General features: G+C 37.3%; 1 protein-coding gene across 2 annotated transcripts in view; it reads left to right on the top strand.

Annotated features, from left to right (window-relative positions):
- Positions 1 to 3,536: 3,536 nt before the first annotated feature.
- The window catches only part of cfap299 (cilia and flagella associated protein 299), a 59,010-nt gene continuing 36,548 nt past the window's right edge, over positions 3,537 to 25,998 (top strand). Inside the window, 4 exon segments of one of the 2 annotated variants that reach the window (NM_001200401.1) lie at positions 3,539 to 3,664; positions 7,243 to 7,373; positions 14,841 to 14,915; positions 25,381 to 25,471. In NM_001200401.1, the coding sequence (NP_001187330.1) occupies positions 3,554 to 3,664; positions 7,243 to 7,373; positions 14,841 to 14,915; positions 25,381 to 25,471 (408 nt within the window). In that variant the 5' untranslated portion in view covers positions 3,539 to 3,553. 2 annotated transcript variants of the gene reach the window in all.

Genomic DNA, 25,998 nt, shown 5'->3' on the forward strand with positions numbered 1-25,998 from the left:
GGATAGACATTTTAACCATTTAAATTTAGCAAACTGCTGCTGCTGAAGTCTCAGATGATTAGACAGCTTGTCATTTGTGTCAATTTCTAAACTATTTGAAATGACTAGAAATTTGGTCTTATGTGACCATACATTCCTGTGGTAATAAAGGACCAGAGGTGGGTTCTGCAGAAAAGAACCATGTCCAGAAGTGTAACTACAGACATGATGTTACACATCTGGTTTTTTACTTTCAAAAAGGCATGGGAAACTTGTCTGGACACATGTCATTATGGGTTCTTTCCAGTTCTAGGACACTGTAGAATGTCATCATGCTGACTCTGCTGGGAAGCTAAAACTTGGATTGTTGTTGGTCTGTCAGGCAAGACAATGATCCAAAACATTCCTACAGATATGCACAAAATGTCTCTGGATTAAGCATCTACAATGACTACTCTAGTCCCCTGAGTAAATCAATATCATAGTAATAAGAATATAATATGATTTTCTCATAAGGGTTGTCATAAAAAAAACATTTGGTAAAAAAGTATCCAGCATTTGAGAAAGCATTGATTTCAAATTTGGCAGATATTTGTGGCATATTCGACTAAGGATTGGGATTAGTCGAACAAGTCAAACTTTGTGATTTTGAATGTTGCTTTGATATTCAGTACTGTGCATGCTAGTACTAGCATCTCCCTACGGATCCTGTGCATGATGACAGAAAGAATCATGTCATCAACAAAGAGATGGGCTACAATGAGACAAATCATATCCAGTTTCAACACTGATGTCCAGAATTCTCCACTTTCCAGATTGTCTCCAGTGACCACAGCATCAGCAAACCTGGATTTGAGGAGTGGAAAAATGTTCCCTGGATGGAAAAAAAATCTAGTTTCCATCTGTATCAGGCTAAAGAAAGGATCAGAATTTGGCCCAACTACATCTGGACCAAGCTCCATGGAGTCCTGCTGTTTGGTTTGAACACAGCAGGTCAGTGTAAACATCAGAGTATTGTTACTAAGTTCATCAATTTATTGCTATCATTTGATCAGTCCAGCATAATAATGCACCAAATTGCAAGGTATATATTGTGTCCAAACAGTCTAGAAACATAACAATGAGTTTTCCGTGTACAGTGCTCAGGCTGTGCAACCCCACTGAGCAACTTTGGGACCTTTGTGATTTGAATGACACTGCAGTTGTCTTACTACTACTGAGGATTTTTTTCCTCTCTTGAGACTGAGATATGACCAATAACATTTAAAGCAGTATCTATGCCTCTTCTGTCTCAATCTCTGGGAAAACTGAACAGCCTGAAATCCACTAGAGGGCACAAGTGACTAACAGAAAGATCCTGAGAATGCTGTGTACTCAGTAACATGAGATGAGTTTTCGTAAATACAGCTACCCAGTCCTACCATCATTTAACTGATATTAACCATTGTTTAGAGTTCCAGACCTTACCTGATCCATAATGATACTGACTGGTAGTCACAGGAATTCATACAGCTATGATTAAAGAGCCAACATTTATGTTTTTCTGATATTTCTTTCATTCATTTATTCATCTTCATTTTCTGTAGTGTTTAAACACTAGAGCTGATTATGGTGAAACTAAGATGAGCGAAATGTACTGCAGTAAATGCACTGTATATCTTATTATTTCTTTGAGTTACAGTGCTTTTTGAAATATCTGGTATTGTGCAAAAAGAAACGTCTTGTGCTCTCTTGAATCACTAGTTAGGGCTACAGGAATGTAGGGAAAAACACAGAGATGTAAATGCCAAAATTCTAAATTGTTTCTTCATATGTTATGCAGAGCTAGATGCTATTTATAATAAACACATTCTAGCTGTTCTTATTTTTTTGGAAAATTAATTTTGGATTGCTTTATACAATATCTTAGTGAAACATACAAACAAACAAACAAACAAATAGATAAATAAATAAATAAATAAATAAATAAATAAATAAATAAATTTTAAAAAATAAAAAGAAAGAAAGAAAGAAAAAAGTACAATATTTATTCATTCTGAACAGATTTACATCAGATATGCAGGGAACACAGGACAAGAGGTGGGAATAATGTACAACCTGGATGGGATGCTAGTCCATCTCAATGTGTTGATAATGTTGTAATATAATGTCTCCTGAAAGGCAAGTAGAAAAAACAACCTTCTAAATGGCTAGACAATTCATTTTATGAGCTTTACAGAAAATCCAGCAAATAAGAATCGATGTTGTTGCAAAAAAGTTACAAAAATGAAACCGAAATTAATTTGAGTAACTCCAGACCTGAAACAAGGTAAGGACAGACTCTGGACATGTGTTGTACTGTTATTATTTATATATATTTTGAAAGAAACCACAGACTTGACCTTTTCCTCTAAGCATGTAGTCCTGTACACTTTTACTTAGGTGACATAATGCTTGCTGGATACTTTCTTCTACTTCCAGACATGTTTTATAGCATAGTTCAGCACAAGTTTATACCAAAGTTGAGTCATTCACAATCTTCAGTATACGACTGAGGAAGAACATATGAGTACCTTCAACATTCCCCACATACAGTATACACATAACACAGGCCTACAATCTTACATAGGAGCCTGACCCATAGAAATGTCTGCTGAGCTTTTCATTTGTTTTCTAAACCCTGTTGGAGGAGGGGCAGCAAGTGTAACCTGATCTTACACAAAATTCATAAGAATTATAATGAGCAAGAGTGACTTCATTGGATGTCATAAGAATGAAGTGGTAAGAAAAGCTACAACCACAAACCCAGTTTTAATCGTAACCATTTGTAACCTGAATATGCACTGACTCATACAAATTCTTACAAACTTTCGATCATGCAACCATATGTTATATAGTAGGATGATATGCTTTTTTTGTTGTTGTTGATGGCCAAAGTGGCTGTAAACCTTTACAACATTTATGTGACATGATGTCCACATCAGGAGTAAGACCAATATTCTGCATAAATGTCAACCATATTGTCAACATTGTTACTCATTCTATTGAAAGGGTATACAAAATAAAAGAGAGATTTTTTTTTTGTCTGTCTCCATTATTTCTACCTTGGATTGCTTATTAACATGACACTGAATGTTGCTGGAATATGGTGAAAAGCAGCTCTTCTGTTTTTAGGATCTAAATGTGAAACCTGACTTTTATCACTTATGTTTAAGATCATTGTTTTTTTTTTTTCTCCTATGAAACTCTATTGTATCTGCATTAGTAATGTCTGACTGTGATGTCGGAGAGGCACACATCTGCTAACTTCCCACAGGAATAACGAAATACCAACACCAACCAACAAATTAGCAACAGAATCACTAAGCACATAAAAATTTCTATATATATATATATATATATATATATATATATATATATATATATATATATATATATAATAGATTTAAAATGGAGTGAAAACTTGAGTTATTGAATTATTAAATGGGTTAATTAATTGTTACATTAAATGAAATTTGTTGTGCTTGTGCTTAAAGGAACCAATCTGGTCACGTGGCCCCGTTGCTATGGAAATCACCTATTGGTTGCAAACAAAATGGAGAAAGACGACGCTAAGACGGATCTAGATGAAGCTGTAAACGAATTTCTTACTTACGATGAGTATTTAGACTCAAAGATAACGCCGTCAGATCTTTATTACCTCGAGGTAATTTTAAACACTTCAGTTTTGTTTCATTTTCTTCCCAGGTTTACTAATTTCATGTTCCAAGTTAACGTTCTTTCTCCCACTGTAAGTTACACCTCCAATATGGCGTTTTTGTCAACCGAGCTAGCAGAAAAAGCAAAAATGTTAAAAATAAATAAACAAGTAAATTAAATTAAATGAAAACATTAATGCAGCGCTAACTGTTAGCTCAGTACTTTGTCCTCAGTGTTGGTGAGTAATTATAGTTTCTTCGTAGGTAATTGAACTACACTGGTTATTAATTGAGCAGGTCATTAGCCTGTTGTGACACTAGAGGGCGCCACGACAGCGCTAAACCTTAAATTCTGGCACTTACCTAAAAGGAAGTGCAGAAATGTGTATATGACCATATATGGTGTCCAATGTATGCCATATAATGGTCTATGGATTTCACTATGGATATAGTCATGTATGGCTTCCATTAAATGATGCGAATATCACTTATATGTGACATAATGTTTATAACAAGTATCCACTTTCAAATAGATATCTACACAAGACTGTATATCCACATATGGGCCTAGATACAGAAATGAATGGGGGGGGGTATGGTGATTATGTAAAATATAATATAAAAATACATGCAGGCTCTAACCGACATCAGTATGTTCCCTATTGACACTTTTATTGTGGCATAATTTATTACATGCCCTGAATATAAATTCAGTATGAGCCACGCAATAAACATTCGCTCATAAGCTAGAGGTAGATCAATTTATTGTCCTCAGGTGTTGCTAAACATAAATATGGTAGTGTATATATATATATATATATATATATATATATATATATATATATATAATATTATATTATCCATCCATCCATCCATCCTCTATACTGCTTATCTTACTGGGTTGCGGGGAACCTGGAGCCTATGCCAGGGAGCATCTGGCATAAGGCAGGGTACACCCTGGACAGGGTGCCAATCCATCGCAGGGCACACTCACACACACACATTCACACACCCATTTATACACTATGGACACACCAATCAGCCTACCATGCATGTCTTTAGACTAGGGGAGGAAACCGGAGTAGGAAACCCCCACAACACAGGGAGAACATGCAAACTCCACGTACACAGGGGTGCAGCGGGTATCAAACCCCCGACCCTGGAGGTGTGAGGCGAACGTGCTAACCACTAAGTGTGCGCCCTATATAATATAATATTATATTATATTATATTATATTATATTATATTATATTAAAAAATTAAATATAATATAATATGATATCATTGTGTGTGTGCAAACAATAACACAAATTAGATTACAGTTTGTTGTAGTTATCTGAGTTACAATAAAATATATTACACAAAAAAAAAATTAACTCAAACTTTAAAATTTGTTTTAAAATAATCAGGATTGCACTGATGCAATCAGTTCATCCTGGGTTTAGTTTTATAGTAAACTGAGACTAACTTTAGTCCTGTTACTTCTTTTATTTGAAATCAGAATATAAATTTAAATAGAGGATTCAATTTACTTACATCTGTGCTGGTTTCCAAAATAGCACAACAAAAGAATTCCTTAAAGTTTGTATGTTATTTTCACTCACACGGAAAGAGAACAAAGTATCTATAGTTACCGGCCCTAAGAGTACCATTTTTCAATTGTTTAATCTAACCCATGACACCAGTTCATCCTAAACAAAAGCATTTATAATCACTGATAACTAGGATCATAATTCAGAGTTGAAAATATAATGTATAGGAAGTTAATATTCTTCAAGCTAGGTATGTTATCCCATGGTATCATTCTTTGACTTAAGCTCACTGTGTCACTACAGTCTTGCATACTGTATTGCATAATCTAACAATATCACTACATTTATGATATCAGGTAACAACTTAGTACTTTCCCTTGCTCCGTCATCATATCTACTTCATCCAGAATGAATAAGCAGCAAAAGTCAACCTAAGCAAGCATCTGTATTTTGGGTCTTTTTAAATAACTTGTGTTGCAGGTACTTCTGCCTAGTATGAACCCTGGGAATGTTCTGCCTAGGCCCCCAAGGACCCAAGTCAGATTTCCAAATAACATTTTTCCATCTGACTGCTTGCTTACTTGGGATTTGTTAATGTGGTGCTCAGGAGATGAGGTTTATAAATAATTCAAACATTAGGTGGAGGAATTGTTCGCAATAGTGAACTCATTATGTGTTTTGTTAACTGTGATTACCCCAAGGGGACGGTTTCAGACACATGTTAGGGATCATTTTTCATTGGCCAGGGCTCATTTTGGGTTACAGGAATGTGTGTGTCCTAAACTATATGGTTTCACATATTCTCAACAGTGACTTTACTGCTGTCATTCCAAGACATAGCCTCTTAATTGATGTTGAATTAGCCTTTATTGAGTTAATTATCCTTTGGTAAGTCATTGTATTATAAAGCTTTATACCACAGTGCTGTTAAATTCTTGAATTTGATTGGTCAGAAGGTATTCTACAACTTCCTGTATCAGCAGCTCAGACAGTAGTTCAGGCTGCAAGGCGACTCACAGGTTTATATTAATGCACTTGTTCAAATATATGATTGTTTCTGTAGTAAAAGCTAATACAGGGAGTTGTGTGATGGATGTTCCCAATCTGCAGCTTATAATAAGTTTTCTGTGAGGAGACATTTATTTAACATTTATGGACAGGGTCTCCAGCCTCAGCACAGTAACAATCAGTAAGTTTTGCAACTTACATCTCTGTTGACTTTCCTCTCAAACACACGGTAAAAACACAGATCTTAGATGCAGTGGTGTTATTTGTTGAACGTGGCTTGAGACTTGTTTTTTCAAGAGCCAAATAGCTCTCATGTTAAAAACATTTGAATTATAGGATGAATGTACGCCCAACTTCAACTGTATGAAAGCTATCACATGATTTTTACATTGAGTCTGCAGATTGTCACCATATATTCTAATTACAAACCAATCAGTTCCTCATAATGATGGTAAATATTTGACTCCAGCACATGATAAATCAGATCTCAAATTTGCTTGTGAAATAGGAGAGATGGACCTTGCCACCTTCCTTTCCACTAAACACATGGCCTGTTGGACTCACTAGTTTATAGTTTCTTCAGATATTTAAATGATCACAGGAGACTTTGTACCACCTCAAAATGCTTGAAACAATTTTGCTGTCTTTAGATTCAAATTAACAGTTTCCACTTTTTTCCCCACATCGCTGCTGTTTCCTAACCAGTCGGGCTTTGCCAACTCATTTCCCCATGGCCACATAAAAGCAGTCCTTTTGTTTGAAGGCCCAAAGAATCTTCCTTAGTCATGTGGCTATTGCATGATCCATGCTGGCTCGACTCACTGACATGTGGCAGAAATCCTTGATCCAGAAGGCTGTGGTGCATCTTAAGGATGGCATTTTAGCACCAAATTACACCAAACTGTCACCAAACTATATGTAATGCGAACTGTTTGCAATGTGTTGACTTAAAGTGGATAGGCTTGATCACTTAATTCACTGAGTTGTAAGCACCCCCACCTCCTGGCCTGTGCAGAACTCACCAGATCTGATTATTGCTCTTTCAGGATGAGAAGTTGGCTCGCCAGGTGGTGGAGCTGGGCCTCAGGGGCACTGGCGAGGTCTGGAAGAGAGAGGAATTCGAGAGCAGGAAAGCAGCTGCTCAGCCCTCCAGGCTCTCCAAAAGGAGCGAGCAGAAGTAAGTTAATGTGTGTTGACTGCAGAGAGGGATGATCTTCACACCATTGTGTGACCTTGAGAGTGAACGTTTGCCATTGTGTTTTCCAGTAAGTTCATAAGTAACATGTTTATTCTACATTTTAAGGACAATGATCTGTGTAGCAACATAATGTCAGTAAAGTGTGTATGTTAGGCCCATTTTAGGTATAATTCTGGATATTGAGAGTAACATTAAACTGGAAGTGTGGTGAAGAACCTGTCCACTGCTAGTAGAAAAGAAAAATAAAAACAGAAAAAATGCATTCTATAGTTCTGTTTGATTAAAGTTGGGTCATGACCGAACATTATGCTATCAGCTGGAATTAAATGACAAATTTAAAGAGAGTTTACATCAGTTTGTATGTCATGCAATATGAAGGCATTTGTCCAAAAAATGTCACCGGATGAGTCTCGTGTGATATTCTAGGACTATGTTGCCTGGACTGGGATAAGAGTAAAAGCAGTGCTTTCTGTGTGTTTGTGGGAGTTTTGGGATGCCGTAAACTTGGACTCGCACTCGGCGATGATTGCATAGTTGGTGTGGTCGGTCTTCAGGAAACATTTTTGGAGCACTATATTTGTGTTTTCTCTGGCTGCTTGCGGTCAGCTCCCCTGCCTAAACCACCTGTAGACGTGTCTCTTTGGCATTCGACCCTACTAAAACATGGTTAGACATTCTTGGTTTCAGCTTAAGTAAAGTAATACATCAAAATCAAAATGCTGATTGAAAAAAAAAAAAAAAAAAAGTTGCTGAAAATAAAGTCAAAACACAAGCAAGCAAAGAGCTCCTTTATAGTCTAGGCTTATCTTGGTGTAAGTGCTGACCTTGATCTTATGTTTAAATCATTTGACCTTTGAAGACACCTTAAATCTCATAATTGTTGCTACAATGACTTTGTCTTTAGCCCGACATAATCATATTTTAGGTTTGAAGTAGGAAGGTTTGCATCAAAAGCATGGCAGTTGATAGAAGGCTATTTTGAGCTTTAGCTATTTTTAATCTTTTATGTATGGAGTCTGACAGGACTGCTGAAACCATATTGTTATACTGTTAAGGCTAATGAAAGGATCTTGTAGAGAGATTTGGAACTGCACTGAGAATGACTATCACATGTGGTTATCGATTGCCCTGTGAACCTTTAAAAAGGGTGATGCAGTAGCACTGTGTACGAGCTCTGTATTTATGTAAGTGCTAATAGTTCCAATAGTGCTAAATGGGGCCGAATAATGATTTACATCTCTGCTGTGACATTTATACGAGCATCATGATGAACACGATATGTTGCATAACATACAGTCTTAATATTATCTGACATGGTGAGCAGTGTATCATCTATTTTGCCAGACACTGCAGAATTAAGCTGTGCATAAGCAAGTTTTATGAGTCAGCCACTAACAGGATGTTTTCATCATTTGGATATTCCAAGAGCTGCTGTTTTCACGAGTGCTTTTTCTCTCGTCTTTTGCGCAAGATTTGCTCCTCTCTATAGCTCTCCTCATTCTTTCCCTTCCCCTTTCTCTCTTTCTTTTCTGCAAGCCCTCACATTCTCGGAGAGCTTTAGTGCCTGCAGGTGTATAAATAGAGCTGTTTTCAATTAGGATAAGCTTTGCCCATAGCGTGCATCTGATCAATGAATGCCCTTGCACCTGTGGTAATAAAATACTAAGGGAAGAGGGAGATTGTGCAGTGAATGCTAATCAGATGTTGCCCTTTTGTTACCCTGCTAAAGGCTAGTATATAACATGCTCTATTTGACAGCTTTCTGTGGAGGTATCTTGCCAGCAAAGTGTGAGACGAACAAACGAAGGGATTTTGCTTTGAGAGGACTTGTGTGAAACTCAAACCTCCGCCCAATGAAGAAAACGTGAATGAAAGAGATGCCTGAATGAATGATGGCTGTTTGGGTGAATAGAGGGTCTGCATTTGGTTATGACTGCATTGAATCATGGACAACAGTAAACTCAAGGTTTTCCTTTTGTGTGATTAAACGGAGGACTGGAGGCCGGGGACTGTTTGAATAACTCAGCCTCCCCTTGCCAGGTCTCTCTTTATTTCTCTCTTTCTCTCTCTGTCTTTCTGTGGTTTTCTGTGACAAATACAAATGAATCAAATATATTAAAAGATATTTTCACAAAGCAGATTTGAAGTGTTAGATTTGGAACCTATCCGTATTTGTCTCTAAGAGCACACAGTCAAAAACACACTGTGCATATAGTAATTGGCATACTGTTTAGATTAACACACTGTATCTAGACTAGAATATCAACTCAGAGCCCACTCTTCACGTTTACAATTCACAGTATCTTCACAAATCTATGACTGCTAGCCTTGGATAAAAAAAAAAAGGTACAGGGTCACGCAGGTCTCAAAGAGCCAAGAAGAGGCCTGGTGGTTTAACAGTGTACTGATATGACGTACTGGCATGAGCTCCAAAACCCGCAGTTTGGCTAGTGCCCAGCATTAAATGTCAGCAGATGCCGTGACCTTATGCGCCCGTAGCGGGCACTTATTTCCCTGCAGCAAGCTACCACAGTCATGCTCTTTGTCCATTGTTTTGCTCATTCCAAAAAAAGGCCTCCGCAAAATTCTGGTCTTTCTACCTCAATGGCCGGAGGAGCCATCCTTCCTTGGCCAAGTAAAACTCTGCAGCGAACGTACACTGTACACACGCACCCCGAGTGTTAATCTCTCGTCTGCATAGGCTGAAATAGGACCCTGTGTTTTGAAGGCATAGACAAGTAGGCCTGTACGAAGATGCCATGGTGTTCAGTGGTTCCTGGCATCAACGGTTAGGTCAATATGAGGCATTTTCATTTTTTACTAAAGTGGAACAATGCTAAAATTATTTAGCACTGCTCCACTTTTAGCACAAATTCAAAGGTTTCTGAAAATATGAATAACTGAAATATCGTCTCTGTCACATGGCTTTCGTGTCACAGCTCTTCACAGCACCTGCCATGATGTGAAACATTTAAATTGATTTTGTATGTTTCTTTCCATTTACATAGTTTATTACAATATAAATAAACATTTGTATTGCCAATAAAATATATTTAAAAACATGTATTGTTTATTTTAGAATATTTTTTATAGTTGTATTATAAAACAACTACTTGTCATGGGGAAATGAGACAACATTTGCTTTTAATGAACAGATAACAACAGTTAAGTATTTTATTCAGCATTATAACACTACTAATGAGCCCAACTGGTTTCTTATGAGAAGGTTGAATATGTAAAAGTGCCACCAATTACAACCATTTATGTTTTTTTTCAGGATAGAACAATGGAACAGCTTTAGCAAAAATGAATTGTGTGTCTTGGATAATAGTCTTTTCCCACCTTTCATTGCTGAATGTTCCTGTTGAATGGAACTGTATTTAAATCAGCTGAACAAATATCTGTATTCACTGGGTTTAAATGCCAGCACTCTCGTTCAGCTTGTTAGCGTTGAAAAGAACTCAAAAATTGGCAATAGCCGCTTCCTTGATAGATTTGCAATGCATCAAGGCAATCTGGAACAAATGTTCTTTTTAAAATTGTGTATACGCATGTGTCTTGAATGCGGTTGATAGCTGTGAACGTGCTATGAGCTGTTTCGAATGAAACTTGGCGGTGCAGAAATTAGCTCGGCACATGTGTGCTCAAACCAGAGGCCTGAAGGATAACAAGTTCATTTTAGTGTGATGGAGCTCTTGTCACGAAACTAGCACTACAACTTTTTTTTGTATGATAAAAAACATGGGAGGGCATGTCAGCAAACCTGATCTACGGTTTACGATTTGGTAAAGGAAATAAAAATGTGCTGAGCCTTGTTTAGCACATTTACAATTAGAGCACTTGTCAGACTTGGACGGATTTTTAATAATGTTGGCAGTGGTACAAGTACTGCTATCATTCTGTACTTCTCTACCACATGACTCAAAAAACTGGCTCTAGTATGCTTTACCTTACAACTCAAGTGAATGAATCATTAAAATCCACTTGTCTTTAAAAGGACACTAGTTGTGATGTTCAATGGGCTTTAATTAAGAAAACCTCATTTATCAGGCTCTTCTGAATTACCACAAACCAGATTGCCAGATGACCAGACCTCAGTTAGCTTTGTCCTACAATCATCTGGCTCTATGCGCTTGTGATCATTTTCACCACCACATGTAACAACTATGTGGTCAAGACTTAAAGATGGTTTCATTTACTCTGCTCTTGTAACTGATTAATCTTCATTGAATCCATATCAGCTTAGACATTAAGGGACCTAATCAGTGCTCACTCAGAGTTAATACGTTCTGAAAATGGTCACCAAACTAATTCTACCGGAATTCTACTGGATTCAAAGGAAGGCAGGCTGAATTTCTGTTATGGCCATAATGAAACCATCTGTTTGCTTGTTCTGCTTTTAACCATTTCCTCCCTGCGTGCCATTTGTCATGTAAGCAGCATTTTGTGATGAGGGGTCCAAGTTGGCGGAGCGGTGCACCGCTTTTTCCACCCACCCACTCTGGACTTCTTAGTAGAGCGTTTTTATTAGGAACTGTTACAGTGGTTAGTGACCACGCAGAGGTAGGCAACGTATTCATCTTTATCCTTTACATTACACTCCAAGGCCTATGATGTGTGATGACTCATAACCCGGCCTCCAGTGTCCCAGAACAGAGGTGGAAGTGTTTTTTACATTATATATCTGCACGGCAAAGACAAAAGACAGTACTGTCATCATCTGTTTTGTAGTTCGACCCCCCCCCCCTTACAAATGGTGGATGTATATGATGGAATCTGCAGCAAACTCTAGCTCTTATGTTAAACGATTTCTCATGTAACACTTCCAATTGAAAAGGACCACCTTTAAGTTTCCGTTGTGATTGCATGTGATACTACTGAAAAAGTATTGATGCACCAAATTACTGAAAATGGTGCAATCCTATAATTTACTGTAACTGTTACTAAGTAATCTGCTGCTGAAGTTGCTGTAAGCCTGTTCCCACACAAAATGCATCTCAAACATGTTCATAATCAATTAAGTATATAATAAAAAATGGCTTTGTATTGTATTTTTCCCTATCACTAAGTTCCATAGTTGATTTCATAGGTCAGCAGGAAGGAATTTTGCTTTGACTACTATTACACAAATAGTTATAAATAGCAATGTTCCTTTCTTTTGCTTTTTTCTTTAATTTATTTCCATCTTCATGGAAATGAGCCATGAAGAAAGTGATGCACTGTGAGCTAATTCAGAAACTGGGGGCATAAAACTAATGAAACCAATTTAGCATTGTGTTTCATTTTTGAATCCATTAAACCTAATGTTCAGTTTAGAGCTTAGCAATGAGTGTTCCAAAGACCCAAATCATCTTTTTGATCTCTTTTACTTTATGCCAATATAATTGTACCTTTGTGTCCTTTAACAAAAAAAAAGGGGGGGGGGTGTCATTTTTAACACAAATTTTGAGTGTTTTTTGTTGTTTCTTTTTCTATAGGGTGTAGGAAAAGTCAGGAACCAATGAGAGTAAAACTACATATACTTAAATTTGTATTTGTTATTTACAACATATGCTTTAAATGTTCACCCTTAAGCTCTGTGAATTTTCTCAGCTGCTGTACCATGTTTTTGCGGATTTTGCTCAACATATATGGACCATCAAATTTGCTTAACATATTCCCATTGGTTCCTGACTTTTCGGGCACCCTGTATAATTAATGCATCAGATCTAAAATCAGTGTAGAAACCTGCAAAGAAAAATGTGGTGCTTCTTATTCTCAATGTCAAATTAGTTATTCAGATGACTAGGATTCATGGTGCTTTTAAGTTACAGTGTGGTAAATGGCCACCAAGCTAGAGTATGATTAGACGCTCTTACAAGCTGATGAGGCTAAACCCACAAATCCAACATGTGCAAAGCAGATTAATGTAATAACCCATGGTTGTGTGTAATGGAGGAATATAGCTCCTGAATGTGAGCTATAGCTGGAGTCATGTTTAGGTCTTTAATAGTATATTATTATAGGCCTGAAAATGAATCAATCATAATTAACTATGGAAGATTCATTAAAGAGACACACCAAAATCGACAGGCAAGTTCATACTTTCTGTCTGAAAGTATTCAATCATCTGACACAAATTAAGTGAAGACTGAGACATTATATAATTCTCTTTGCTCGCTGGACTGCTTATGAAGTGGAACTTAGTCAGATTTCTATCCTAGACTCATTTAATTTGAAAAGGAAAAAGTCTCATAAATGTATTATGTTAAAATGAGGTACAAATTATTCCGCTTGGAAAAAATGTAACAACGGATTAACTAATGCCTATGTTAATAACAGACATCAAAACTTTAGTTACAGGCTTTTAAATGCAAATCAGTACGTACAGGGAAAAAACAAGGATTATGTTATTAAATATCTCTTGTGTCTAAATGTATGACAGCTGTGGGACTCATTTACAGGGCACCTTCTACTTTCTAACACATACATGAAGAGTTAGTAATGAGGGTAAAACAGGGAGTACAGCATGTGTAATTGATACATTTGGCTCAATTTAATCAGAGGTGACAGAGGATTTCCAAAAAAAGAGAGTTAAGTAAATTGTCATGCTGTGTGGAATTTCCCTTGACGTTCAACAGACCAAAATAATATTTTCCATAAGATTCTTTTCACCCAAGTACCCTCAGGAAAAATATTCCAAGTACTGTAAGTGCTGATTTTTTAGAAATCGCTGTATTATTTAAAGTTGCCATCTGCCTGGCTATTGAGAGCGCAATTTTATTCTCATAAAATAAAAAAAATAATAATAATAAAAAACTTCACACATCTGTCACTCCCTGAAATACCTCTTCAGGGAATCCCTTCTCGTAGGCTAATCCACGTGAGTCATTTGTTAGCAAATTGCTGGCGAAGCCACAATTTTATGATGGATGTCAAACATTTTCCAACTAAGGGATTTTAATGAAATTTCATCAATAATGGTTGAAATGATTTGCCGTAACAAATTTCAGGGTGGAAGACGAGACAGCGGCATTTGATGATAATTAGGATTTGGTTAGTATCGAATTTGTTTGACGTAGGTGATAGAATAGCAGAGAGTTAGTGCTTAGGGCAGTGCACTGTATTGAATTTCTTTTATTATATTCCAGGCGTTAAACACTGCCTCTCCTCTCAGCTGTACAAACAGATAGTAAATTTGAGCTAGAGCACAGCTCGAAGATAAATCATTATTGAACATGTTGGTCAGTGCAAAGTGAGGGGAGTGCTACAGGAAACACCTTTTGTCATGTACTTTTGCTTATTTTGCTGGGCTTCAGTCTCTCAGGTCCTTAACAGTGCTTAAATATGGTTGCCTTGTGATTTCTTAGTTTTGGAGGAGGTTTTTATTTATTTATTTATTTTGCCTTTGGCAGTATAGTAAGTTGTAGAAGAACACTAATTTGGCCACTCTCAAATCATTTGCAGTTGCCATAACATTAGAGGAAAAGGTCCACGTGGAAGAAGGTTGAATGTAAAATACAGCTTAAACATCTGCTTGAGGTAGGAGGATTTATGAGGAACTTTGGCCTTCTCATGCTAGTGGTCATCTGTCCAAAGCAAGCAGCTCTCTCCAAATCCTGTTTATCCTGTGCTTTCATGCAAGAGTGAAAGGAGCGAGAGAGAGAGAGAGAGAGAGAGAGAGAGAGAGAGAGAGAGAGAGGGGGAGGGAGAGGCAGGGGGGGAGGGGGCAAGGATCTGAGCATCATCGTTTATCCCAACACACAAAATAATACATTTGTAACTATAAATATACTTTGCAATGTATCATGTATGCATTTGAGAAAAGAGTGAAGACCTCAGTCATCACCAAACTGCTAGTGCTTTCTGCCACCAAATTAGTTTTTTTTAGCAGGAAGACAAATGTCTCTTATATCACGTCTACGTATTAATCATTAACATTTTTTGTAGATTGTTTGCACATCTCGGCTCTTGCCAGCTCTTTACTTTCATGAACTGTTAGACCAGATTGTAACAAATGGAGTCATCCAGCCAAAGTGTTTTTGATGCATCTGCCAGCGTACAGCTGAATGGAACATATTAGATATGCCAAAGCATTTGCTGAATAAATTGTTTGAAAGATTATTACAGGATGGAATGGGTCCCATGAATCTGTCTTGTCCATAAGCATCCCCTCACGCTAATGCGTTGTTTATATTGCTGTAAACACATTCAGAAATAGTTCATAGATCCTCTGGCTCCACTGACAAGCTGTTTACCCCCAGCAGAGACTGTAATACTCTGTGGAGGGTCCATATTAGGACAGAGCCTTATTTCTATCACGTTTTATTTTAAGGTCTTCACATGCACTATATTTGCAGTGTAAAGTCTGTGAATTCCATATTTCAAGCTTGAAAGACATGAAAAACTGTAATGCTGTGATAGCCCTCATGGTAACTTCATAATTGATAATCCTGTTTGATTGATTCAGTCTCAGTTTTAATTTAATTAGTCTACTGAGCACAAAACCACGCATAGCCAGTTGCACACACATTAATATTTTAATAATAATGCTGTAGCCAATAATAATGGCTTTAATTTGTATAGTATGCTTCACAAAGGAGAAAAATAAAACAACATTCAGAATAAAATTAGTCAGCAAAATATAAGTGTAGACGATATATATATATATATATATATATATATATATATATATATATATATATATATATATATACATAAACACATACTGTAATGGTACTTGTTTATGCAGCTCTCTTTTTTTTATTAAATAATGAAATGTATTATTTATTTATGGGAACAAAAATACTCTAAGGACACTTATATGCACTTATATGCATTGTTTAGTCCAGTGTGTTAACCTCCTCTATGTGGTTTGTTTAGGCAGGTGAGAACACAGTAATCACACTTGCCCATCAAAACAACTTGATTGAGGTGTGTGTTGGCCTAATTTCAAGCATTGAGAAAGTGATTCAACACATGATCGACCCAACTGCAGAAAGCAAACCAAAAACATGTATTGGGGGTTGTGGGTGACATTTTACTGAGATGTGAGCTGTTATACTGGCCCTTTTAATTAGTTTAACTCTGTGCAGTGTGAATGTCCAACACTGGCAAATAGCCTGATAGGTTAGTTGTTTTTTTGTTGTTGTTGTTGCGTTTTTTTACAGTTACCTCTAAATCAGAAGTAAGCAGTTAGATTTGGCATAGGGCTAAATTCTCTAAGAGCAAATACTGTTTTGGCAACTTTTTCTTTATTAGGTGATAAAATATTCCCTATATGTATCTACACACTGCAATAGATTTTGATGGTTGAACAGCATTTCATTCTTTGTCAACACATTTTACAGTTACATTAAAATTATGTATCTTGGTTGGGTGGGTGTGACAGGACTAGAGAAACCTCGCTGCTAGGTAATGATCCTGGCTCTAAATGTTGAGAGTCATCCAGGCAAACCTATAATAGTAATTTACAATGAGCACTGGTGGGGTTGGATTTTGTGGGGGTAAGTCTTTCATCGTTATGCATCCACACCCATTTATTTAACCTTCCTTTTTTTGGGGCAATTTCCACTCAGTAGCTAGCTCTCGTCTATCGCATGGCAACTTCCAAGATGGGAGGGCGAAGGCTGGCACATGCTTCATCTGAGACACATAAAGCCAGTCTCCACATCCTTTCAAACTGCTGTTGATGCAGCATCACAGGGCAGCGTAACACACTCAGAGGAACACACTCACACTATCTGCACACTAGCACACTCGCGCTGTCTGCCCTCTTCCAAATACAAGTCAACAGATGACCACAATTTGCCAATATTGCTCTGACTGACAGAGAAGAGATTAATGCCATCCCTCCCTCTCAGAGAGGATGGCCAGTTTTGATCTTTTGGAATCCAGAGGGCTGTGACATTGTCGGATCGGGATTTGTCAGGATTACTGGATTACAGGATTCCAAGTGGCACACTTTTCTGTTGTGAAGCTCTTGCATCCCAACTATTTAGAGATCTTTAGTTTTCCACTCTTTAGCATGTAGTATGCAGTTTGGGACACAGCCTTGAATACTCATTTCATGTAGACATATACACTTTAAATATTTTGATCTTCACATTTCTTCCAGAGCAAGGTTATTATCGTTAACAAAAACTATCATGAAAACTAAAACTATCAGTGTAAAAAAAAAAATTATTTTGTTAACTAAAATATAAATAAAATGTGAGGTTCCAAATAAAACTAAACTGCAACTATAACGTCCTCTTGCAATACAAACGAAAACTAAATATAATTTCAGAGAATAAAACAAGTTTTTGTATTTTAAATGTTGGGTGGTCTGACTGAACGGACTGGATCCATCCATGCTGCCGAATCATAAATGGCCAGTAGATGGCAGAGTAACGTGTATTAGAACTCTGGCACAGCAGCAATTTTGTAGCAGTGGAGCGCTAATGGCTAAATTAATAGGTAGGAAAAGACAGAGCCCAATTTGGTACGATCTTACCATGGTATTAAAAACTAAAACGCTATTAAAACTAAATAAAAATGATAAGTAATGATTTTCGAAAGACAAAAATTAAATCAAAACTATTTGTGGGCCATTAAAACTAACTGAAACAAAACCCAAATTGAAAACCAAAAAACAAAACGAAATAAAAACTAGCTATATTTTTTTTAAACTGTAAATAACCCTGTTCCACAAATCCCAAAGTTATATCCTGTCACTTTTTTAATGATCAAACACAAGATAAATGGGGGTATGACTGTAAATCAGTAGGTGAGTATACTGAAATCATTATCTGCTCATTTGGTCATCTGCTACCACTGTGTAATAGCTAAGGCCAGCTTAATCCTCACAAATAAGCCTTAATGAAGGGTAGTTCATTTTGAAAAGGAAAAGGATGATCTGTTTCTGTTACTTAGGAGGCTATTTTATGTTCTCATAGCGTGCTTTTCGGTGTTTCTCTTGCTACTGGATGGGGGTAACCCCATTTACGCACCTCCTCAGCACCTGTGTTTACATTGGGGCCTCGGCCTCCATGACCTAGCAACTCACGCTGAAGATGAAGTGGGTTCCCAGTCTTCAAATATGTGCTGCCCCTGCACTTTCACCACTACGCGATTCCTCTAAGACTTCCATTATGAGCATTGGCCAGAGAGGGTATAAATTACATTCTTCCCTCAAATTTAAGTTTATTTTAGCATGCATGGGGGTAAAAAAAAAAAAAAAGAGGAGAGTCTGTGCAATATTACTACAGTGTAAGGGTATCAAGTAAGAAGTTTATGATTGATTTTAGATTTTACTGGCAGACCCAACAAAACTCTGTGAAGGTGCAACACTTTTAATTTAGCTCTGAATTGTAAGTACACAGGCAGATATAGTCACTGCACGTATAATTGTAACTGGTAGAGGTCAAAACAAGGAACGGGGAGAAACTTGGGAAGAACTAGAGAGATCTAGAAACTCAAAAACTAGGAATACCAGGAGAACAGGAAACACAGGAAACCAAGGAGACGTGGCTCAAACATGCAAAAACACAAACAAATGAGTATGCATCAGACTAACAAGACACAATGTTAATTGGAGATGGAAAATAAATCTCAGGTTTGTCCCAAAAGGCCATTTTTCTTCCATATACAGTAGTATCAATACAATGATTGTTTAAAAGGGGTCATAGATTTAGGTTGAACAAGTCCTCACTGCTCATTTTGCACCGATGTTTTCTCTCTGAGACTGTCCAAGTTCCAATGTATAAAGTTTAAACCTTTTTCTCTAAGCCTGATGTTGGATAGCTGTAAGAGTTTAGCTGTTTTATATACTGTATGTTTAGATTGTGTTCCTGCAATATGAGAATATTCAGACATCTCTGTAAATACGTACTTGTGTGTGTTTATGGGTTGGCAGTTTCATTCATCTAAAAACAAGATGATGACTCCAGTTCTACTCACAGCCAGTGAGTCCAGTTCTACACAGCCATTAGCACATTAATAAATGATATATACTTTTATTTTGAAAATAAAAATGTGGCCAACATCTGTCCAGAATGTTTTGTGCATGACTGTTGCAAAAAAGTTACATTATTTTAAAAAAAATTGTACATCTGAGACATCTCACTCTTGTGTGCGAAAACAACGCGTTTTCCTCACAACAATTTTGGAATTCAAAACATCTGGAACACCAACTGTTTGAGCTAAGCACTTTTGACAGGACCAATATATTTCATGACAGGGGTTGGATACTGATATTAAAGTGTAACACACACTATTGGAGTTGGTTTACAGCTGGAACCTTTCACTTTGCAGGAATGAAAAGCATCTATTCATTCAGAATTACAGTGACATTTGTCGTGTGAGACCTTATGGTTTCTTTCTTCATGCCATTTACCTTTTTTGGACTATTCAGTGCACCAATAATGTAGATTTTTATGTTCCCTTTATTATTGTGATAATTACACAAGAGAGTTGTATATAAAGCATGAAAGAGCATCTGAAATCTATTACGTGAAAGAATTTATTTTATTACACTTATCTGTGATTAATTACTTCCTTTATGTATCCATATTTTGAAAAGTGACTATGTGCACGAGGTCAAGCATTCAAGGGGCATAGCTAAAAGATCATCCAGGGATCAAATTAAAATAAAATGTTTAAAACCTAATTGGACATATTTAAATGGTGTGATTCTTGCACATTTTTTAAACAATGACAGATACCCAAGACTCACACATACACACCTTATAACCTCAGTCTTTTTGACATCATGCAGTGGCATGTCTTATATCCAACACACCCTCAAATTGGATGTAAATAACAAGGCCCATGGTGTGCAACAACACCATATTTCAAGGCCACTTAGGCTTGTCCTCTAAGGACCATTTATCATAGCCCTATAAAAATAGTGACGGATTCAGATGTTCTGAGACCACATGACCATGTAGTTGAGTCCAAGAGAAACCATTTCCCCCAAACCTGTACTCCTAGGAGTCCTTCCATTCTCCCTATAAAAGCTATTTAAAAAAAAATACATATGTTTGCCTATATTTTTATTATTCAGTAAAATCCCATACTTTGCAGTTTCCTTACTCAGTACTCTAAAGTTCTCATACAAAACTGTCCATGTTGGTGGATGGAATCATAATCAAACACAGAAGAGCAAACAGTTATCTTGGTCTCCATCTTCACCACACATAGCTGCCAGAAAGTAACAAGCTTTAAAGGTATGCCGGATATGAGGAGCAGTGTGGTCGATGTTGTTGGACGGAAATAATGTTTTCTCAGAAGCTTCCCTCCCACCCGCTGAATACGTTTGCGGCATCTGGCAAGTTAATAAATGTGTACTTTCCAATTTGCTATGTAAAATTGTAATTAAGGCACATCTGTTTGACACTTGCCCAGGAAACCAAAGACTGCACAAATGTGAGATTATTTAGTTTCATCACAAGTAAGAGTAAGATACAAACTCAGCCCATAAGTCTTACAGTGACTTCTGTAGTGCTTATATAGCTTTTAGGAAATATTATAACAACTCATGCTAATTGTGGTACGCAGTAGCTTTTCCCATTTAATTTATACTATGCAATTGAGATTGCATATACACCGATCAGCCATAACATTAAACCACCTGCCTAATATTGTGCGGGTCCTCTCTTATGCCACCAAAATAGCTCTGACTTGTCGAGGCATGGACTCCACAAGACCTCTGAAGGTGTGCTGTGGTATCTGGCACCAAGACCTTAGCAGCAGATCCTTAAGTCCTGCAAATTGCGAGGTAGTTCCTCCATGGATCTGACTTATTTGTCCAGAACATCCCACAGATGCACGGATCAGATAGAGATCCAGGGAATGTGGAGGCCAAGTCAACACCTTGAACTCTTTGTCATGTTCCATTGCCCACACGCACCTGGCCAGCCACATGATGTAAAAGAAAACATGATTTAACAGACCAGGCCACCTTCTTCCATTGCTCTGTGGTCCAGTTCTGATACTCACGTGTCCATTGTAGGCAGTGATGGACAGGGGTCAGCATGGGTGTTCTGAGTTGCAATGCACTGTGTGGTCTGACACCTTTCTATCATAGCCAACATTAACCTTTTCAGCAATTTGTGCTATAGTAGCACTTCTATGGAATTGTACCAGACGGGCTAGCCTTCGCTCCCCACATGCATCAATGAGCCTTGGCTGCTCATGTGCTTGTTCTTTATTTTGTGATTTAAGCATGTGATGTAACTAATTCAACAGAGCTATCACTGTTGATATGTCATGTTGGCATATTCTGTGACCACAAAAATAACTTCACCAGCTAATGCATCTTCTTCTTGTCATTTTGTTTTGCTTACAGCTCTCTAATTGGTGGATCCAGACCCAAAATCTTTTGCCAATTTTCTGATATTATCTAGCTAATAATATGTCTTGTGGCTTTGAGAACTAGAGAGTTTTTGCTCTTTTTGTGTAAATTGTTCCAGTGTTCTGTTGTTGAACGTAGTTTTAGCCTGGAAGTGTCTTGCACACCTGCATTAGGGGTGTCCAAATGTACATATTTTCAAAATTAATCAACTATTCAATCACACGGAAACTCTGTATAGCCCTCTATAATTGGGCATTATTAGGGCCGTGTCCATGCAATACCAGTCTGATGGAATTCTTAAGGATGTGCGGCACTTTATTACATGAGATAGATAAACATATTCATCGAGCAAATAGAAAATATCAGCTTTTTATTGTGCCAAAATACAAGCTTAGTTGTCACAGAAAACATAGATTAAAATACAGAAATTGCTTTGAAAAGTTATTATAAGGGCGGTGCTTCAATAGAACTGCTGGTAGTGATTTAAAAATAATGGGCATCATTTGGAGATATTATTTCAAGACCAAGCTTATTCTGACGATGATCACTATCAACTTATTTTCAAATGATACTGTTTTTCTAAAAACTGTTAAAAAGAACACGCATGATCAGCAGAGAGACATAATGGTCACTGCTCTAGGCCTTTTGTATGCAGGTTTGCTATCAACACAGAGATCTTCTTGCTGTATATTGTGTAAGAAGTTTGCCATGCTCGCTTGGCTGAGTCTGTTATATAGTTAAAGCATGATAAGCCATTGTAAGTGTCTAAACATGACATTGTGAGTGTTCAAGCACTGCACTGGCCAGAAGAGGATGGGGTTACCTTTTAGGAGAAAGAGACTGGTTCTATTGAAGGTTTTGTACCTATTCCATATAAAGGAATTTTTCCTTTATACAAAGAAAACTGAGCTGAATTGCTGAAATGAATTGAATTGCTGAACTGAATTGTACAACTTTTGCAGTTTGTTAAGAGTTAGCCAGGATTTGTTATTTGTGACATCTTCAGTTCATTGAGTTTTTGCCTCCTGATATGTAGTATGTGAAATGGGCTCAAGAAACTCATGATGGAGACCAAATATACATATAGGTATATGATATAAAATACAAGAATATTATTTGTTATTGTACCACCGTGCTGCTGAATGTTGAATTGGTCAGGAGGCATTGGTTAATTTTCTATAACAGCATGATTCAGACAGTAGTACCAGCTGAAAGGTTTATATGAATGCTGTCACCTGCTGTGGTAACAACTTACACAGGAACTTGCATGGCAGACGTGTTTTTAAAAAAAATAAATAAATAAAAAACCTGTGTAATTTTCTGTGAGGAGATGTTTAGCATTTATGGGAAGCGTCTCCAGTGTCAGTGGTTTGTAACGGAGGAAAGGCTGTAACATGACGATCTGCATATTTTTGTCTAATTAAATTGAAGAAAGAGAAAAAAGAGAGGCTGGTGATGGAACTACTGTTTATAGCTGATGATGTACGGTAGATGATAACAGGAACTTATGCTGATGGTCTATTAAATGTAAATATACATGAATAAAAACTACAATGTATTGTTTATTTTAAAAAATCATAATTGTTGCCAGATTGCTGTAGTATAAGATGAAACATTCTGGGATATGGTGTTATAGGAAAAGAATCAACGTCAGTGTGATAAATGTAACTGCACTTTGTGTCAGCTGTTCCCATCAGTGATTATTTTCCTGTAACAGTACATCCCCAGGGTTTTATTCCTTAATCAATAATGATTATGATCATTTACATACAGTACCTCAACATAGACATTATTAACATGTGAAATATTTACAACAAAAATATATTCTAAAAATACAATTATATAAATATATTCAACGACTGATCAGTTAGTCAGTCATTCTGAGCCTTACTTTAGTGTTTCTGTCTAGCAAAGTTGCTTGGTCTTGCTAATTTTTCAGTACTTGACATCCAATTGCAGGTTAGGTAGTACAGGCAGCCAAGTGGGATGAGCAAAACAAATGGCGTGTGTGTGTTCCATTTACTTAGAGCTGCCCCCGACACGCGCACACACACACACACACACACACACACACACACACACACACACACACACACACACACACTTTCGTTTCATCATCCAGAATAAACAGAAGAGGCTCCAATCGCATCATGGTCTGCTAAATCTTTTCTGAGTGGTGAGGCCTGTTTGCAAAAGGTCTCCTACCTGTCCGTCTGTGACCTGAGTTGAGCAAGAATTGATGATGACTTAAAGGTAAGAGGCTTTAGAGGCCCCTTGGGAGTATTAAATCTTCTGACCTGTGCAGGTGCATGACTTTTGACTTCACGCCTATTTGCATAGATCAAACCCATTATGTCTTTATATCTCAAAAACAGACCTTTTAATGTGACCTGCCCTACCTATAAACCGCATATCACTGCGTTTGGGTTTGGGGAGGTGATTGTCATCCCACATCATAACTGAGCTCCTTAGAAGAATGTCCAGGGTCTACCCCGCCTTGTGCCCGATGCTCCCTGGGATAGGCTCTAGGTTTCCCTGTGACCCTGTAAAGGATTAAGCGGTATAGAAAATGGATGGATGGATGGACTTTATGTGCTTGGCTAATGTTTGTAATGAACATTTGAAATAAATCTGAATTATTTTTCAGAAAATGTTAATAAGGTAAAGAAAAGTTGCTGTAAAACTAAAAAAAAAAGAGAGAGAGAGAGATGACCTAGGTCAGTTGAGCAGTGCCAAGCAGTAAACAGAAAATGCAACGTTATATAATCTGTACTGTATATGTTAAGCAGGTAAGGATCGGTCACACGGCACCCAGGCTACCCTTTTCACTTTTCACCTCTCCGTGCACCTCACAGAACAGTGCGTAAACCAGAGCAAGTTCTCAAATACCTGTTTACTGGCAAGCAGATGATTCTGCAGATATAATGCAGACGCTATGAAAGTTGAACAAAGTGAAGGTTGGGGAATGACAAGGCGCTATTGCTGGTACTACACTGTGAAAGGTGCAAGATGATTGCCAGTGTTTTGTCAGGTGCCACAGATCCTGCAGCATGCCAAAACTATGCTTCCATGGCTGGGAATCCAATCATGCTGAAAAAGCAATTTTCACAGTGAGATAGAGGTGAACAGGTGAACAGAGAGAGAAAATTCATGCAATAGCATTTCCCACTGTGATTAATTACCTCTAAAATCCTGTTATTGGACTGAAATCACTTGCTGGGACTGTGCACATTTTGCAATTCATAAATCACTCTTTGTTTTGTGTGTAACTTGATTGTGATTTAACGCAGTTTGGCTGCATTTATTTTTTCCGTTCCATGTTGAAGTACTTAGGGGCTTAATATATTTTTTAAAAAATTAGACTTCATGCTGTAGGTTCAGGCAATTCATCTATGTGAATTTTCATTTCAGCACCACCGTCTACTTCTTTCCTTTAATTTGTTGTGTGTCTTATTGATTTTTTTTTTTTAAAGCAACTAGTAAGTTTACTATTTGGGCAGCTTTGGTTACCTCAGAAACAGGTGAATAGATTTAGAACTTTATATATATATATATATAATATAATCTGGGGGATGGGGGGCTTAATTAAAGAAAACTGTCAAGAGAACATTTTAGGCATTAAAGACCCTTTTAAAGGAACATTTCAAATGTTTTCATTGTTGACTTTTCCAGGACCCTGGCAAGTACAGGAAAAGAACTCAAAGACAACTTCCTGAGAGCCCTGGCCGAGCGTGAAGAGGCCAACCGCAGTGGGAAAAATCATGTGAGTACATTATTACAGCACTGTGTTCACTACCTAAAGGGGATTCCCCCTTCAAAATATTTAGCCAACTCCATCAGGACAAGAACAAAATCTACACTGTGTTAAGCAGTGGATGGCTGAACACACACACACACACACACACACACACACACACACACACACACACACACACACACACACCTCTCAACAACCCCACATCACACCATTAGCCACAGCAGTTAAGTTTACACGCACAATTAAAAACTATCTTGCAGCAGAGATCAGAGAAAAGCCTTTTAGCCTGATTGCATGGTGGACATAAAATTCTGTTTGCAAATTCACCACATGATTCAATTTAATTACAATAAACAGAGGCTTGAATTTTATGTGATAGGAAGCTTTATTTTTTCATGACTTCTTGGTCCTTGGTTGTTGTCAGAATTGTAATAAAATTATAAATATTGAAATTTATTGCTGCAAAATTAGCATGGTATTTTAATATTGTTTGGTTAAATTGCTTCAAGATCTTAATCTTAATCAGGCCATCA

This window comes from Ictalurus punctatus, chromosome 22 (assembly GCF_001660625.3).
Source record: "Ictalurus punctatus breed USDA103 chromosome 22, Coco_2.0, whole genome shotgun sequence".
Taxonomy (NCBI): domain Eukaryota; kingdom Metazoa; phylum Chordata; class Actinopteri; order Siluriformes; family Ictaluridae; genus Ictalurus; species Ictalurus punctatus.